Source organism: Triturus cristatus, chromosome 2_2, assembly GCF_964204655.1.
Source record: "Triturus cristatus chromosome 2_2, aTriCri1.1, whole genome shotgun sequence".
NCBI lineage: Eukaryota > Metazoa > Chordata > Amphibia > Caudata > Salamandridae > Triturus > Triturus cristatus.
Genome location: NC_140582.1, coordinates 218,506,260 through 218,521,837, shown reverse-complemented (window position 1 = coordinate 218,521,837; position 15,578 = coordinate 218,506,260). Strand labels below are relative to the sequence as shown.

General features: G+C 47.0%; 1 protein-coding gene across 3 annotated transcripts in view; it reads left to right on the top strand.

The window, feature by feature from the left end:
• KIAA1958 (KIAA1958 ortholog) overlaps positions 1-15,578 on the top strand; it is a 281,381-nt gene that overhangs the window by 68,370 nt on the left and 197,433 nt on the right. For all 3 annotated transcript variants that reach the window (XR_014978089.1, XM_085641263.1, XM_085641262.1), the window contains one exon: positions 11,663-12,842. Coding sequence is in view for 2 of the 3 variants with exons in the window: in XM_085641263.1 (XP_085497389.1) it covers positions 11,687-12,842 (1,156 nt within the window). In the remaining variant the exon portion in view is untranslated. The remainder of the gene's footprint in view (positions 1-11,662; positions 12,843-15,578) is intronic.

Below are 15,578 nucleotides of genomic sequence, written 5' to 3'. Positions count from 1 at the left end.
GTGTAAAAGCATCTGTGGGCAATTTTAAAAATAGCAGGGCCACCCGTGCTTGTTTGAATCTAGCTTTCTTTAAAATGCCCTTCAGAAAAAGACTTCTAGGGTGTGAATAAAATGGGCTTAATAAAAAAAAAAGTGAAGGGTGTCCTGTGGAGACCTGTGGTCGCAGCCACAGGGCCCTTTCATTTCTATTGACGGTGTGAACCCTGCCGGCTCTGCTAAAACATGATGCAAAAGATTTAGTCTGAACCGGGTCATTAGAAATCTATTGCGGGTACTTTGGTTGTCATATCTTGTATTACTGAGTCTGAGCATTAAAGCTGGGAAGGAGGATCCAACTGCAGAGTCTGCGTCAGTGAAGCAAGCTTGTTCTGAAGAGGGGGCGGGGTTGACTTTTAGGTCTCATAATGCTGATTACACCACCTAATGTGGAAGAGGAGCTAGAAGACCTGGAATGAATCAAATGCACCTTTTGCGCCCAATTTGAGCACCAGTGAAGTAAGCAAGGAAGGATTGCATCACTTCAGTGAGGTATCCAACTGAGGGCATATTGGAGTAAAGCAGGACTCTTATTGTTGCATGACCTTTGTATCTATTGAAACCAATATAGCTTATTTTCAAGTGATAGCATTTCATTGACGCTGAGCATTGAAACTCTTTGGGTTCTTGAAGCTCCTTCGCGTGGCCAGAATGAGCTCAAGCTGCTATACTTTTCTGTCCTGTGTTTTCACCACCATATCAACCTTCCTTCCTTCAATATGTTCATTGTTCTATCCAAGCAGTTTTTCACCACAGCAGATGTTTTTCACATTTTGTCTAACTTTAGATTAGTATCCAACCCTGCCATAATTTCGTTTTGCCTCTTTATCTGCTTGTCTGCAGTAGATTCACCATCTTTTTCCTTTGTTGAACCCTCTTTCTTGCTCATTTGCTAGCAAACAGAATTCTGTTTCGCCTCCTGTCATTGTTTGACAAACTTTTTCTCTTAGCTGTAGTGCTCTTAAGTCATGGCCGGGCGATCACCAGACCCTGCTGGTTAATGCCACCTCCTGCTTTGACCATTTTTCTGCTTCAATGTGTTCCCAGCCACCTGGTCTATCAAGCCTGTTTCTAGAATCTGCCCCATCAGAAGACACCCACCAAAATCGTTGCCATTACAAAGCAGGAGCTTGTGTAGACCCAGTAACAACATAGTGGCCCAGTCTCCGCATTAGTTCTTCCCATTAGAGCACTAAATAAACCTGTCTCCTAATATATTGCTACAACCTTGGCTCCATGGGCATGTTATCCCCGCTCCATTTGTACACCTGAGGGTCATTCTTCTTCATTAAGTTGCATCAATTACTTCCTCATCAGTATCCGACACCTGCAGTTTTGTGTCCCACAAAGGGTCCCCAGAGGCCAAGTCACAGGCTTAGCATACAGAGCTCAGAGAGAAAGAGGGAGGGCATTCCTCTGCCGCCATCCTCTGCCCCTGAATTTATCTTTAAGATTGTGTCCTTAAAGCATTGTTTTTGTCTGATTGAGAATATATACGGACCTGCACCTTATGAGTGCGTTGAACTTCATGTCTCCCAGAACTCTTATGGGAAATATGATGGACTTTCCTTCTTGAGTTATGTGCTCTTTGATACTAGCATGATATGTCTTAAATGCGGATGAAATGAAATCAATGTTCCTGATAAGACTTAATTAGTCCACTTCATTCATATGCATAAAGTAACCCAAATTGCTCCCAAAATAAATGCTCCAAATATAGATATCCTATTTTGAATCAAAAACGCATAGAACACGAGCTCTTTCACCTTGGTCTCTATGATGGAAAACAACGTTTACCACCAAACGTTTTTCCCGCAGGGAATTACAACGCGGTCGTTACAATGACCGCATATTAATTCCGCATACCATTACTCCGCAAGTCGGAACAACGACTTGCGGAGGGAGGAGAAGGTGTTGGATTTAAAATCCAACACCTTCCCTAATGTCTGCACAGACTGGAGTAGGAATAGTAAATTAGACTATTCCAACATCCAGCGCCCCCCCCTCCCTCAAGTCGTTGTTACGACTTGCGGGGTAATGGTATGCGGAATTACAACGTGGTCGTTATCAGATTGAATATTCTTTTTAGGCCTGGAAAATGTACAAGCTCTGTGTGTAGACCATATCTAGGCCAGTCACACAATTTGGGGAGGACTCTGTAAATCCTTCTCTAGAATATAATGATCATCAGCCATTATTTGCATTAAGAACCTCACTGTTACCTGTTGGAAAAGACTCCTGTTAGCTCAATAACATAAACTTAAGATCTGAAGGCGGCTGCTATGACTCCAGGCTTCATTGCTGCTACTTCCACAAAGGTATATTTGCTTCTGTTCTGCTAACGATCTCCAAAGCACTAACTTTTGCATAAGAATTAATCGTGAAATAACACATGAAACAAATAGATGCTAGGAGGAGCTTTTGCTAAACTTATTTGATATGGAGCAAACCGGAATATTGGCAAAACAGAGCTACAGTCCACTGTTAAATCAATTTTTGGAGAGACCTGGAGGTTTCACTTTTATAGTGAGCTGTTTTCCAAATACAAACATTATTGTGTAGTCAGTCTTCAGATATCCTACAATCCGGTGGGGGTATCCAAGAACCAACACAAAAAGAAATTTGGGGTTAATCCAGCAGCAGTCAGGCGGTTACATAAACCTCATTGCAGGCTATAGCCACTTTCCCTTTCTCCTTCTTCACTGAATGACCATTCACTCGTTCCATACAGAAAACTTGCATGTTACATAATCGAGGAAATCATTTCTTCCACTTTGTCACCACACCAAATGAATTTATTGGCTCAATGGTTTGCAATAACAGAATCACTGCAGAAGAGTCTTTGAGAGCCAGAACGTCAATTATCTCAGCTCCTCCAGCTAGAACATTTCTGTTGCCCCAACTACAAATGCCTATGTGGGGCAACATATCTCTTCTTTGTAGTTTATATATTAACATTCTACCAAAACCGGAGAAAAATGTTAAGCAGTTGAAGAGTGAGGAAGGCGGTTTCATAATCTTCCACATGCACATCACACAAGTTGTAGTGAACTATAATATCAATAAACGTCAGAGGTAGTAACATCAGATGCAATTTTAATAAACAGGAAACTAAAATAGTATTCATCCTGCTTTACTCCCCCCAAAAAAGGGATTGTCTAAAGAGCTGCCATTGAGCCCTGAAAACAACTTGTTTGCTGGTGAGGGGCGACTCCCTGTGATGAAGCATGTCACCAAGTGAATGAGGGGTCTGCATCCTTTTAAAAGAAAGCATAGATTGAAAAACTCCTTACATTCCAGCCTTCTGTGCAAGGTAATATTCACACATAGGAGCACTACAGACATAGATGTAGGCGCTGAGGAAATGTTATAGAAAACATGGTTGAAGCGAGACCCAGTAGCACAAGAGCTAACTGATCACTGTGAAGTAATGGTCCTAGCTGCGAATAACCAGGAGACAGAAAGAAAGATGTTAGCCGAGTAACCTTATGCACCAGATACTCATTTACATATAATAGCAGGCTCGCTGGACTTACTAAGAAACCAATTTGTGACTTTGGAAATAGCAGACTTAGAAATATGCTAGATCAAAAGCAAATGTGGCCTGAGTAGAGGTGCTCTGAATTTTGTGAAACTATTGAATTGAACATGGGGGGACGCTAGGTGGCGCACTAGCGAATGGCAGCCCCCGTGTAGGGCTCCCACAGTCCGGCGAAGTAAATCCGACTAATTATCCTTAGCTGGCGGCTGTTGGTGCTGTAATTGCACGGGTGGACTCACGGTGGGTCCTGGCATCGGCGGACCAAGATTGAGGGACGGAGGTGAGCGGAGACGGAAACGAGGAGCTCCGGAAGATCTGCCGGACTGGTGTGCTGGTGGACGCGAAGCGAGGGGCTCGGCTGGTGCTCCCAAGAGAGGCCGCGGTGGCAGTCAGGACCGTGGGCCTCCGGATCACGTGAGGGGAGAGCTGAGGTGCCCAGCTGGTTGGCGGTGCGGAGCTGTGGAGCGCTGAAAGGAGCTGTGATCAGAGTGGTGGCGGTGAGGCTTCCCCCCCCCCCCCCCCTATTACGGATGCTGGCTGTGACCGTTGAGCATTGGGCTGCTGTGCGGAGTGACGCGGCTGCCTGGGTGGCTTTGCGGGGTCCTGATTCTTCCCTGGTGGAGGTGTCGTCCGGACCGAGACAGTGAAGAGGAGATCTCCCCCACCCTAGCCGAGGGTGCTTGGGCGCTGCGGTGTCCTGCTGAGAGTGAGAGGTGCAGGGGTGAGCGCTGTGGAGAGCCGGTGCGCGGGAGCAGCGCTGGAGTGTTGGTGATGTGAAGCCAGGGCTGGCGGATTTCTACCGCGGGGTGACTGTCGATCGTTAAACTCCATTTGGAGCGGAGGTCGGACCCAGTGCTGATGCCCTTGGTACGTGGGGGGTGTGTGCAGGACTGCGGCGGTGATGGAGCAAGTGGATTTGGCCCCTGAAAGCGTCAGATGGGACTACTGCTGCGGAGCAGCCATATTCGGTGGGAATCTGTAGCAGCGCCTGGGGTGCTGAGAGAGCAGGACGGGGATCCGTCAATATTACCCCCTCGCATTACTCACCTGGGCCAGGATGGCAAGTCTGAGAGGCTGCGTGAACGGATTGGCGCCAGTTTGGTTTGGGAGGAGGAAACATCCCCCTGAGCCTGCTGCTTGTGTTGAACAATTGCCCTTTCTGCTGGATCGCCGCTGCTGATCAGGCTGGGACAGGAATCATAGTTTGAACTGAGGGCCTGCGCCCTGGGATTGGGGACCGCACTGACCGCTGTACACACTTGGTAGTTGGGGTATCCCCGCCCTCCCCTGCTGCACCCTCCCGATTGTAACATATCGAACTGGCGAGCTGGGACCCTGAGTTGGGCTCGACCTCCAGGAGTGATATATTGTACGGGTTGACGGTCAGGATGGGACGAACGGACGCGAGACAACCCAAGCTCACGTTCGACTCGAACAAGAAGACGTCTAAGCCAGGGGAGGTTCCTCATTGCCCGGCTGGGCCGAGTGGAGAGACGGGGGATGCACCAGACGCGGCGACTAGCTTACAGTTTTGCGTGAGATGCGCCAGGGGTTTGCTACGATTGCGGACAAAGTCGACAAGATGTCATCGCGCATGGATGCAGTGGTGCATAAACTGGATGCGCACGAGGTACGTCTTAAAGGAGCGGAACAGCGGATATCGGACTCGGACGATACGCTGCCCCATCACACCTCGCAGCTCTCCAGGAGGGACAACCTACTGCGTGTTATTGCAGCTAAGAACGAGGATTTGAAGGCGAGAAGTAGGCGTAATAATGTCCGCATAGTGGGCATTCCGGAGACTACCAACGTGGGTAAAATGGAGGAGTACGTGGAGAAGATGTTCCTGGCGGCGATTGGGTCTGAAGTTTTTTCTCCTCACTTTATAGTCGAACAGGCGCATCGGGCCCTGGGCCCCAGGCCAAAACCAGGTACCTAGACCGATCATTGCCCGGCTGCTGAACTATCGGGACTGGGATGCGGCGCTGCGGGCGGCACGCGCGCGCTATCGTATGAGGGAAACTCCTTTACTTTGTACCCTGATTTCACTCCGATGGTCCAAGAGGAGCGTAGGAAATTTCTGGCTATAAAGGATAAACTGCGAAATCTGCAACTGGATTATGCGTTGCTCTACCCGGCTCGGTTGAGAGTCACGTATCAGGGAAGGCAGAAGTTTTTCACGAATCCTCAGCAAGTGGAGGATTTTCTCAGACATTACAAGCGTGCGCACCGACCTACTGATGGAGGGACGGAGGAGTCGGAACCAGCGCTCGAGGAGATGGCGGAGGGTGACCAGTGAGTGTGATGCGCCTTGATCGCATCCTGTATCTCCAGATTATACGAACGTGGGGATTGAGAGGTATGCCTAGGGACTTTGGCTGCGGGAGGCACTATCCTGGACTCAGCATTCAGGTCGCCCCTTAAATTGTTGCGAATGATGGGGGGGTGGAGGGGGGGATTCTTCGATTCTTTGATTGTGCTGTGGGTTGTTCATTCCTTATTGTCAGCTGGTAGAACTACATGCTGCTGAGGTACCACGGTTGCCTATGGTTATAGCGCCGGACACCCCTCTGGGTCACCAGGCTGGACTCCGAGTCCCACTGTGAGTTTGGTGATACTGGGGGGAATTAGTGGTGCCACCTAGATATGATCCCCAAAGGGAAATACCCTAGAGTGCTTTTGTTGTGTGGGGAGTTCTTTGCCCTGGATTTTGGGGCGATTGGGGGTGGGATGGGGTGGGATGGGGAGGGAACAAGACTGGCAGATTGGGGTTTGCTTCAGTGGGAGTGGGGAGGGTCTATGGGGTATGATTTGGGTTTGGGTGTTTGGAGTTCACGTACTGGGGAGGGTAACTCGGGACAAATGTGGGAGTTTTTGCCTACAGAGATGGGTGCTGGGAGTGGTAGATTGTCACGTGGCTCTGCTGGGTCATGCAAACTCAATGCTGTGGTTGCTATTGTCACTCCTGAGATGCATACGGGTATGTGATGTGGATGCATGATGGCTGATACTACAAGGAATGCGAAGCTCACAGTTTTATCATGGAATGTGCGAGGCTTAAATGATGCGAGGAAGTGCAGGAGGGTGGTGGCCTATTTAGAGCAGCATCAGGTTCAAGTCGCTTTATTGCAGGAAACGCATCTTAGTCCCCGTGCTTCTTATACCTTGGCTGGCAAATGGGCGGCGGTGCGTAGTTTCTCTTCATATTCCGGGTATGCCAGGGGAACGGCGATTTTAATTAAGAAGTCAGTGCCGTTCGTGCGTCTGGTTGAGCATACGGATACAGAAGGTAGATTTTGTTTGTTGTGGGGTAGGCTTGTCACTGACACAGTCACAATCGTAAACTGTTATGGTCCAAACGTGGACTCACCGTTTTTTTTCACACAGTTGTGGGGAATGATACTGAGCACGGGATCAATGCATATTATCTGGGGTGGAGATTTTAATGTCGCGATGGTCCCAGGATTAGATAGTCCTGATGGCAGCCATACATACCACAAATGTGCTAGGGATGCTCTGGTGGGTATACTGGAGGAAGGGGGACTGATAGATAGTTGGAGGTTCGTGCATGCTGGGCTGCGTGAGGGTACACACTTTACTGCATACGCTAACACATGGGCCAGACTTGATTACTGCTTTTTGTCTCGCGGGTTGGTGGCTGATTTAGGTAGAGTTACGCATTTGCCGCGGTCCTACTCTGATCATTGTCCGGTTCTGGTGGCGGTTTTGGGTTGTGGCAGGACTGCGCCACTGTGGCGTATGCAACCCTCAGCCTTGTTGGATCCGCTGTTTAAGACTGAGTTGGGAGAGGAGATCGCAGAGTTTTTCCCTCGTAATAAAGGGTCGGTAGATAGTGTCGAAACCATCTGGGAGGCGTTTAAGGTCACGGTCCGAGGATACTACATGTCAAAGAGTTTTGGGGTCCTGCGAGACATACGCGGAGCACTTTTGAAACTAGAGACGGAACTTAAGGAAGTGGAATGTAGGATGGCCCGTGAACCGATAGGCCCCGCTCATAAGGAATTTAGAGAACGGCTCACGCAATATGAAAAGAAAGCTGATAGAGAGGCCAGATTCAGAGGTAAGCATTGGCAGGCTCGGAGGTATTGCGAAGGGAGAGACCTGGTCGTATACAGGCGGAGATTGCGCGGCATCCGCGTTGCAATACACACGTGTTGGAGGTACGTACGCCGACAGGTGTCGTGCTTCAGGATGCGAAGGGTATCTTGGGCTTGTTCACTTCGCATTATGAGGAGTTATATACTGCACAGTCTACTGGGGAGGTCATGTTGGGTGATTTCCTGGACGATGTGGCTCTATGCTGGTTGAGTGACGATCATAGGCAGTTCCTTGGCGCCCCGTTTGAACTTGCTGAAATACGAGAGGCTATTCTGTCTCTTAATAATGGTAAAGCGACGGGATCGGATGGGCTACCGGCGGAATTCTATAAATGTTACATTGATATAATGGCCCCGGTGCTCAAGGAGGTCTACGAGGAGTCTCTTGAGGTGGGAAGGTTGCCAGGGTCAATGAGGGAGGTGGTGATTACATCATTGCTAAAGCCAGGTAAAGACCCTACTGACTGTGGTGCGTATAGGCCTCTCTCTTTGATAAATTGTGATGCGAAGATATTGGCGAAAGTGCTGGCCACAAGGCTCTCTTTGCTAATGACTAGGATAGCCCTTCCGGATCAGGCTGGGTTTATCCCTGGGAGATCTACGGCCAGTAATTTGCGGACGCTGTTCGCTCTGCTTCACACAGTGGCGCCGGAACTACCTGTAGCTGCCATATTCCTTGATGCTACCAAAGCATTCGACTCGGTTGAGTGGAACTACTTATTTGCTATCTTGTATAGGATGGGGTTTCCAAAAATATTCGTGGCATGGATAAAATTGCTGTATACTGACCCGTCGGCGAGAGTGCTAATTAATGGGGAGATGTCGGCTCCGATTTCACTAACCAGAGGTACCAGACAGGGGTGCCCATTGTCCCCATTATTGTTCGCGATAGCGATTGAACCATTGGCTTGTCGGATACGGCAATTGCACAAGTAACGTGCTTTTAAGTGTTTCCAACGACAGATCGATGTGTCCCTATATGCGGATGACTTAACACTGTATGTTGTGGATCCGCAAACTAACCTCAACCCGCTGCTCAGGGAATTCTTGGTGTTCGGTAGATTGTCTGGTATACAGATAAATTGGAAAATATCACAGTTTTTCCCCCTGACTCCTGCGGTGGCCCGATTCGCACTGGACTATCCGCTTGAATGGTGTGATTCGGACCTTCGTTATTTAGGGATACAGGTTTCGAAGCTGAGGGAAGAGACACTACGATTAAATTACGGTACTGCCGTTACTAAACTGGCAGAAGATGTGACTCGGTGGATTTCTTTACCTTTTACCATGGCTGGTAGGGCTTCGCTGACTAAAATGGTGGTTTTACCGCGCTTTTTGTACTTGTTCCAGAATATCCCGTACTATCCGGGTGCGTTTTTCTTTCGCACACTACGTTCAGAACTATTAAGATTGTTTTGGGCTGGTAAACAACCCAGACTGGCGTGGTCAATTATTACCCGGCCATACTCTGACGGGGGATTTGATGTCCCAGATTTTCTGGCTTACTACATGAGCGCTCAAGCTCATTTCGCTTACCATTGGTTTTCGCCTACGCCGTTCATGCCGCAGCTGGCTGTGGAGGATTGGATTGTTCGACCTCTTCCATTGACGGGTATTATTCATGGTCCAGTGGGTGTGATTGAGACGCCGGCTACCACGGTGACGAGCACGATAGATGCGTGGCAGCGTATTCTGCGCAGGGTTGCCCTTCCGATTTTGTATGCTGAGAAGTTGCCGTTAGTGTACCATCCGGGTCTGTCCTTGTTGCAGGAAGGGGGGTTTCAGGGGATGTGTGCTAAGCTGAATATCCGTTCCTGGGGTGATTTATTTTTGAATGGTCAGTTCAAAACGAAAGAACAGTTGTTTCAGGGGTATCGGCCTACGCCATTGGATATTTTTTACTATATCCGGCTGCGGCAGGGATTGCGGGCTCTCATACAGCAGTTTCCGGAAGAACCTGAAACAGTGCTGCCTCTGCAGGTTTTATTGATGTCTGGGGATGGCAGGCATTTAGTTTCTCACCTATACCGTAGTATTCTACAGCACAGTGGGAATGGGGAATGTAGAGCGCTCCGGCAGTGGTGCGTGGATATAGGCAGAGATATTACGGAGGCGCAATGGGCGTATTGCTGTGAGCTCACGTCGCAGATATCCGCCAGTTGCAGACTACGGATTATTCATTATAAGTTTTTGCAGAGGCTGTATTGCACACCCGTTAGAAAACTGAGGTTCCGGCTGTCGAACAATGACAGATGTGAACGCTGCCACTCGGAGGGGGCCGTTTTTCTCCATCTGGCTTGGACGTGCCCGAGGGTGTCCGAGTATTGGCTACAGGTGCACGCTGCACTGACCGCTATGTTGGGCGAAACGATTGAGCATGACCTGCTCATGATGCTGCTGGGGTGTACTATGCAGTTACCCAAGGCGCATCGGAAATTTGGAGGTATTGCTCTTTTGCTAGCTAAACGAAGAGTTGCATGTAGGTGGGGGAGGGGCCGAGCTCCGAAATTTAAAGAATGGATAGCTGATTTAGTGTATTGTCAGGACCAGAACATGATATACGCCGACACACAACCACTGAACAGTAGGGCTACGGACATATGGGATCCGCTCAGAGAGTACTTGGCGGTTAAGGCCACTGTGGTTGGTGATGTACACCAAGAGACGACGGTTGGGGCTATGGCACCAGGAATTTAGACACGGCCTCTTACGGAGTTACGGTATGGCTGAGTCAGGCTTGTAGGGCAGGTGGTACAATATCGTGCTCTTCTCTCTACGGGCGGCACTATGGAGTTGATGATGTTGGGGATGAGAGGGTGGCGGGTGGATTGTTTGCAAGGCTCGGAGTTTGACACAGGAGATGTGGGGGGCTGAGGATCTAATATAAACATCTTCTTATTTGTTATCACAGATAAACCCACAGGACTGGGAGTGTTTTTATGCGTTACCAGTATTGTTGACTGTCTCCGCGGTGAGTCGGCTCTTATTGCTGCTTATACTCAAGAAGTCAGTATTGAGGGTTAATTAGGTGTGAGGGGCTTATCCGGTTTCGGGGCCGGTACCGGGAGTGACTACATATGTATGTCTTGCAGGGCTCTGGCAATTACGACTATTTATTTCATATTGGGATTATCGACACCCTTACCCCGGGTTACCTTTCATTGTTTTCTACAGGGAGGGAGTTACAAAGGGACACTTAAATAAGTTCATGGGCCTCGGAACGCAGCATAACCAGCATGGATGAAATGCGGGATGGGTCGCAGAGAGATGCCGCCGGACCTCCGGGTTGTCGGCTTTATGGCTGTGTATGTCTGTGAATGGCACAGAGATAATTTCTTTACTGTAGCCGGCCCGTGAGGTTGTAGGCGTCGAACTGTAATGCTGTGTGTTGATGCAATAAAGGTCTTTGAAAATTTAAAAAAAAAACAACAAAAAAAACTATTGAATTGAACATGCATGTACAGATTTGCTGTAGTTCTCTTGGGAGATGATCAGACTAAATACACCTGAACAATCTTTAGTTTCCAAACATAAAAAACAGATGATCATCCATGAGTTTATGGGAGTGTATGTTTTATGTCTCAGAGTACTAGTGCAGATTTCTGGTGGCAATCTTCTCCTCAAAAGTGTTCCTCTGTATACTGGAGGGCAACAGCTAGTGCTTCATGCTGGACCAGTGACGAGAGCTGCGGGTAGATTTTTCTTTCAGATGGTTTGGACTACAACTTGTATAGAAAAGGTGTCTGCAGAGTTCCAGTGAATGGAAGGGATAAGCATAATTTCCTTAGTTATGGCAAATTTGATTTAACTTCGTATCATGAAGGGCTGAACTGGGTAGTGGCCTTATCATTGAATAACATGTGACATCTAGATTTTGAGTCAACTGTGAAGTTATGCTTTGTTGTTTTAAATAATGCAAATAGTTTTTCCTAATGCTTGTATCTTTTTTCATATTTTTATTTTTCAGGAGAGAGCAAGTTCCTCTTTCAGCATGGAGGATTGCCTTCACACGTCTTCTGAAAACCTTTCCAAACTGGTTAGTTGGGCTCATAGCCATGGAACTATTTGTAGTGTGATCCCCAACCTGAAGCACCTGCTGTCTGAAGGATCCCATGGCAACTTGACTGCAATGTGGGGCTGCAGTGCAGGACATGCATACCACTGGCCATTGACTGCCACATGCCGGGCAGGCTCCCAGGAGAGGATGTGTTTCCAAGATAACAGAAGTTTCAATTCAGATAGCCCTAGTATCACAGGTGTGCCATCAGAGACGCAAACCAGCCCATTGGAAAGGCACACTGGAAGGACCGGAAAATCAAAGATAGACGGTATAACTAGAGACTCTTGTGACTTTTCCTACGGCAGTGAGCCATCAGAGCTGGATGATCCAGTGGAGGAATATGAAGATGAAGCCACTCTTTTTGATATGGTTTGTGAGTCTTCTGGGACCGATGAAGATAGTGACTTTGAAGCTCGGGCCCAAAGATCTCCAAATCTTTCTAGAAAAAGACAAGTAGTAGGGCTGTCTGGTATTCCAGGGTCTCTGATAATAGATGAGAACAGTGATGATGTACTCATCAAGAAAATTAAGCAGGAAATTCCTGAGGATTATTATATTGTTGCAAATGCAGAACTTACTGGTGGAATTGATGGACCAGCATTGTCCCTGACGCACATGTCAAAGCAGAAACCCCAGAGCCATGCTGGACCCTCCTTTGTTGGGGCCACAAAACCCACCACTCTAACAGCTGCTATTCTCAATGCCGAACTAGATCTGCAAAGTATGTCTACTTCCCCTCCAGTCCTAACAAGACCTCCTCCGATTCAAAAACCTGCAAGGACTTCTATGCCCTCTATTAACACAGGCCCAGCTTGCTCCTCAGCAGTCAATCAACAGGGACCCATTCAGATGCCTGTCAGTACTTCTAGCAGCAATCAGCCAATCAGCATTCCATTATCAGCTCTGCAGATTCCCGGGCAAGATGAACAGGCTGTTACGGAGGAGCTCCTTCCACCTGTACTGAAGCCAGATGAGTTTTGTGAAATGGCAGCCTCTCCCTCAGTTAGTGCAGAGCCAGAGGTGAGCTCCAGCCAGCAGCAACTTAGCACTGCTCCAATCAGCGATTCCTCAGCACAGTCACTACCAGGTATGGACCATTCATGCTCGCACATATTATTAGCAGGGCCAGACTGGAAACCCAAAGCAGCCTTGGCAATTTTGTCAGACCAGCTCCCCCTGGGGGTGGGGGTGGGTTTGAAGGTGTGGAGCACTGCTGCTTTTGTTACTGGGAACTGATATTGCAGCACTGTTTCAAAACCAGCCTCCAGTCACAAAACCAGCCCCCACCGCTATAAAACCGCCCCCCACCCTTCCGGCCTCCTGGGGAAACGCCTGATGCCCTCTATGGCCAGTCCGGCGCTGCATATTAACAAGTTAAGTGAAACATTCTAAAAGAGGTACCTAGTTTAATGCCTGCCTAAATGTACTTCGTATATGTCTGCAGCGGTTGTGCTGTTTCTTAGTGAAAAAGCTTTGCTTGGGCTGCTGTCCCCTCTATATGCAGTGGTGTTACACCAGTGATAGAAAATGTAGGAGAATTGACATTTTTTCAGTTTTTTATTTTTTGACTGTAAGCCAAACCAGGACTTGTAAATGGAATTACCTTTAGGTTGGTATAGTAGACATTTTGTCCACTGTACAACTACTCAAAGCAAAGCAGGTCTGCTATCACAAGCACAAAACATGAAATATCTGGTTTTCACAGTAACGTATTTTTGGAATATTCTGTTTTGCAATCAAACAATTTACATCTCAGTTAAACATTTGAAAAAAAAGTAGCCCCTTCTTTTGATGTATGGAAAGGGTGCCGAAGTATGATTGTATCATTTGTTCTCTGTATATAATGCCACAACCTCAAATGTATGTGTCTCATCTAAATGTATTTTTCTGCAGCTGAATTAAACGCTCGTAGCTGCATATGGAATGTAACAGTTATCCATATTTAACTGTTAAAGCCTTAGCAAAGGGTGGTTACTTCGGTTTATGTGTTTTTATTAATTTTCATTAAATTACTGTAGAAATACAATGTAATTACACTTGTAACATATTATTCGACTTAACATCACCACTGTGTTATCCATCATACCTTTCTATTAAGCATTTGTTTATATATCATGACTTTTGAAGTAACGTAAACTGCGGGTGTATACCATATGTAGATTCAGTACCATACGTGTTATCACATATGGTGTACCTGGTACAATGATTTTCACCGCCCGCACTTCTCTCTTCTGCATGCTCCTTTTTCTATCTATTACTGCATAAAGGGTGATTCTGGCCATCAGTTTCATCCCTCCTGCATATTTAAGCAACATGCTTTTGTTTTGTGCGTAGTGCAATTTTCCATTTGCTTCCTAAAACAAATCTCATAAACATGTTTACTCAACATTCTCTGTTAGATTCCGCATATGTTGAAGTGCACACTTATGAACTAAGCATGTTATGAGTAGATGCAGTCTCTAATTACAAACTTTGACACTGAACAATGTTCTTAACGTCTCTATTTTTTTACGTTCATCAGGCACAATTTATGTTTTAGTCATCTTTCAAAACTCTGATTTCCATACAACTAGTGATCATATTTCTTTTTTCCTTGACTTTCTCTTGTTATGGAAACCTGTTGCTTTTAGTGCCGGTATTTAGTGGTTTGTTTATGGTCTGTGTACTTAATAACCAGTTGCTTTTATTGGTATTAACAGTTGACTATCAAGGGTATCGTCCATTCCGTTGTAGCTGACCTCTCATCTTGTAGTTGGCATTGTTCATTCATTCATAGCAGACCTATCATCTTGTAGTTGGCATCATCCATTCATTCATAGCAGACCTATCATCTTGTAGTTGACATCGTACATTCATTCATAGCAGACCTATCATCTTGTAGTTGGCATCGTCCATTCATTCATAGCAGACCTATCATCTTGTAGTTGGCATCGTCCATTCATTCATAGCAGACCTATCATCTTGTAGTTGGCATTGTCCATTCATTCATAGCAGACCTATTATCTTGTAGTTGACATCGTCCATTCATAGCAGACCTATCATCTTGTAGTTCCGCCATTATAATATTTTCATTGTATTCTCTGCTCCCATTCCTAGTAGGTTATGTTACCTCAGAGCCTTGGGGTCCCATGTCACCACTAAATGTGCCTGATCTTGGAGGATTTTGGATAATGGCTACAAGCCATCTTAAAATACACACTACGGGTCTGTCATTGCCGTTGGCTCTCCTGAGGCCACCGTCTGATATTCTATTTCGTACTGAGAAGCACTGTGTTCGGCTTACAATGTGCTAGGTTTGATACTTCTTTTTGATGAAAACATTACATCAGTTCTGATAACCTCATGGCTTAGAGTCTCTTGGAAGCTTTCCAATAATTCTTGCATCAGCCTCGTTTGTATAAGAAATGTTGATTCGAAGCAAACATTGAATGCAATACTTTCTATTTACAAATGATTATGCTGGGTGCTGCAGTATCCATAAACTGGCAAACTAAATAACTAAATATTTAGTGTTCATCATGATATGAATCCATATTGGCTGTTGGTTAAGATATCTAGGTATGCTTTTGTACTTGAGTAGCATAAGATGTTGATTTATAGGAATCGCGGCTATTGTCGTGTGAACGCCATGGTGAGGGAGGCGGTCGGGTCTCGGCCCGGCTGGCGTGGCTCCGGGCGCGGCATGCCGAGCTGCTGGAGCGACTGCGGTGCCACAACTACGCTGCGCATTCGGCTCGGGTCCATGCTACGTCCGATAGAGCGGGGCGGTTGCTGGCCTGGTTGATTAGACAGGAGTTGGTTTACGCACCAATAGCCTCTATTC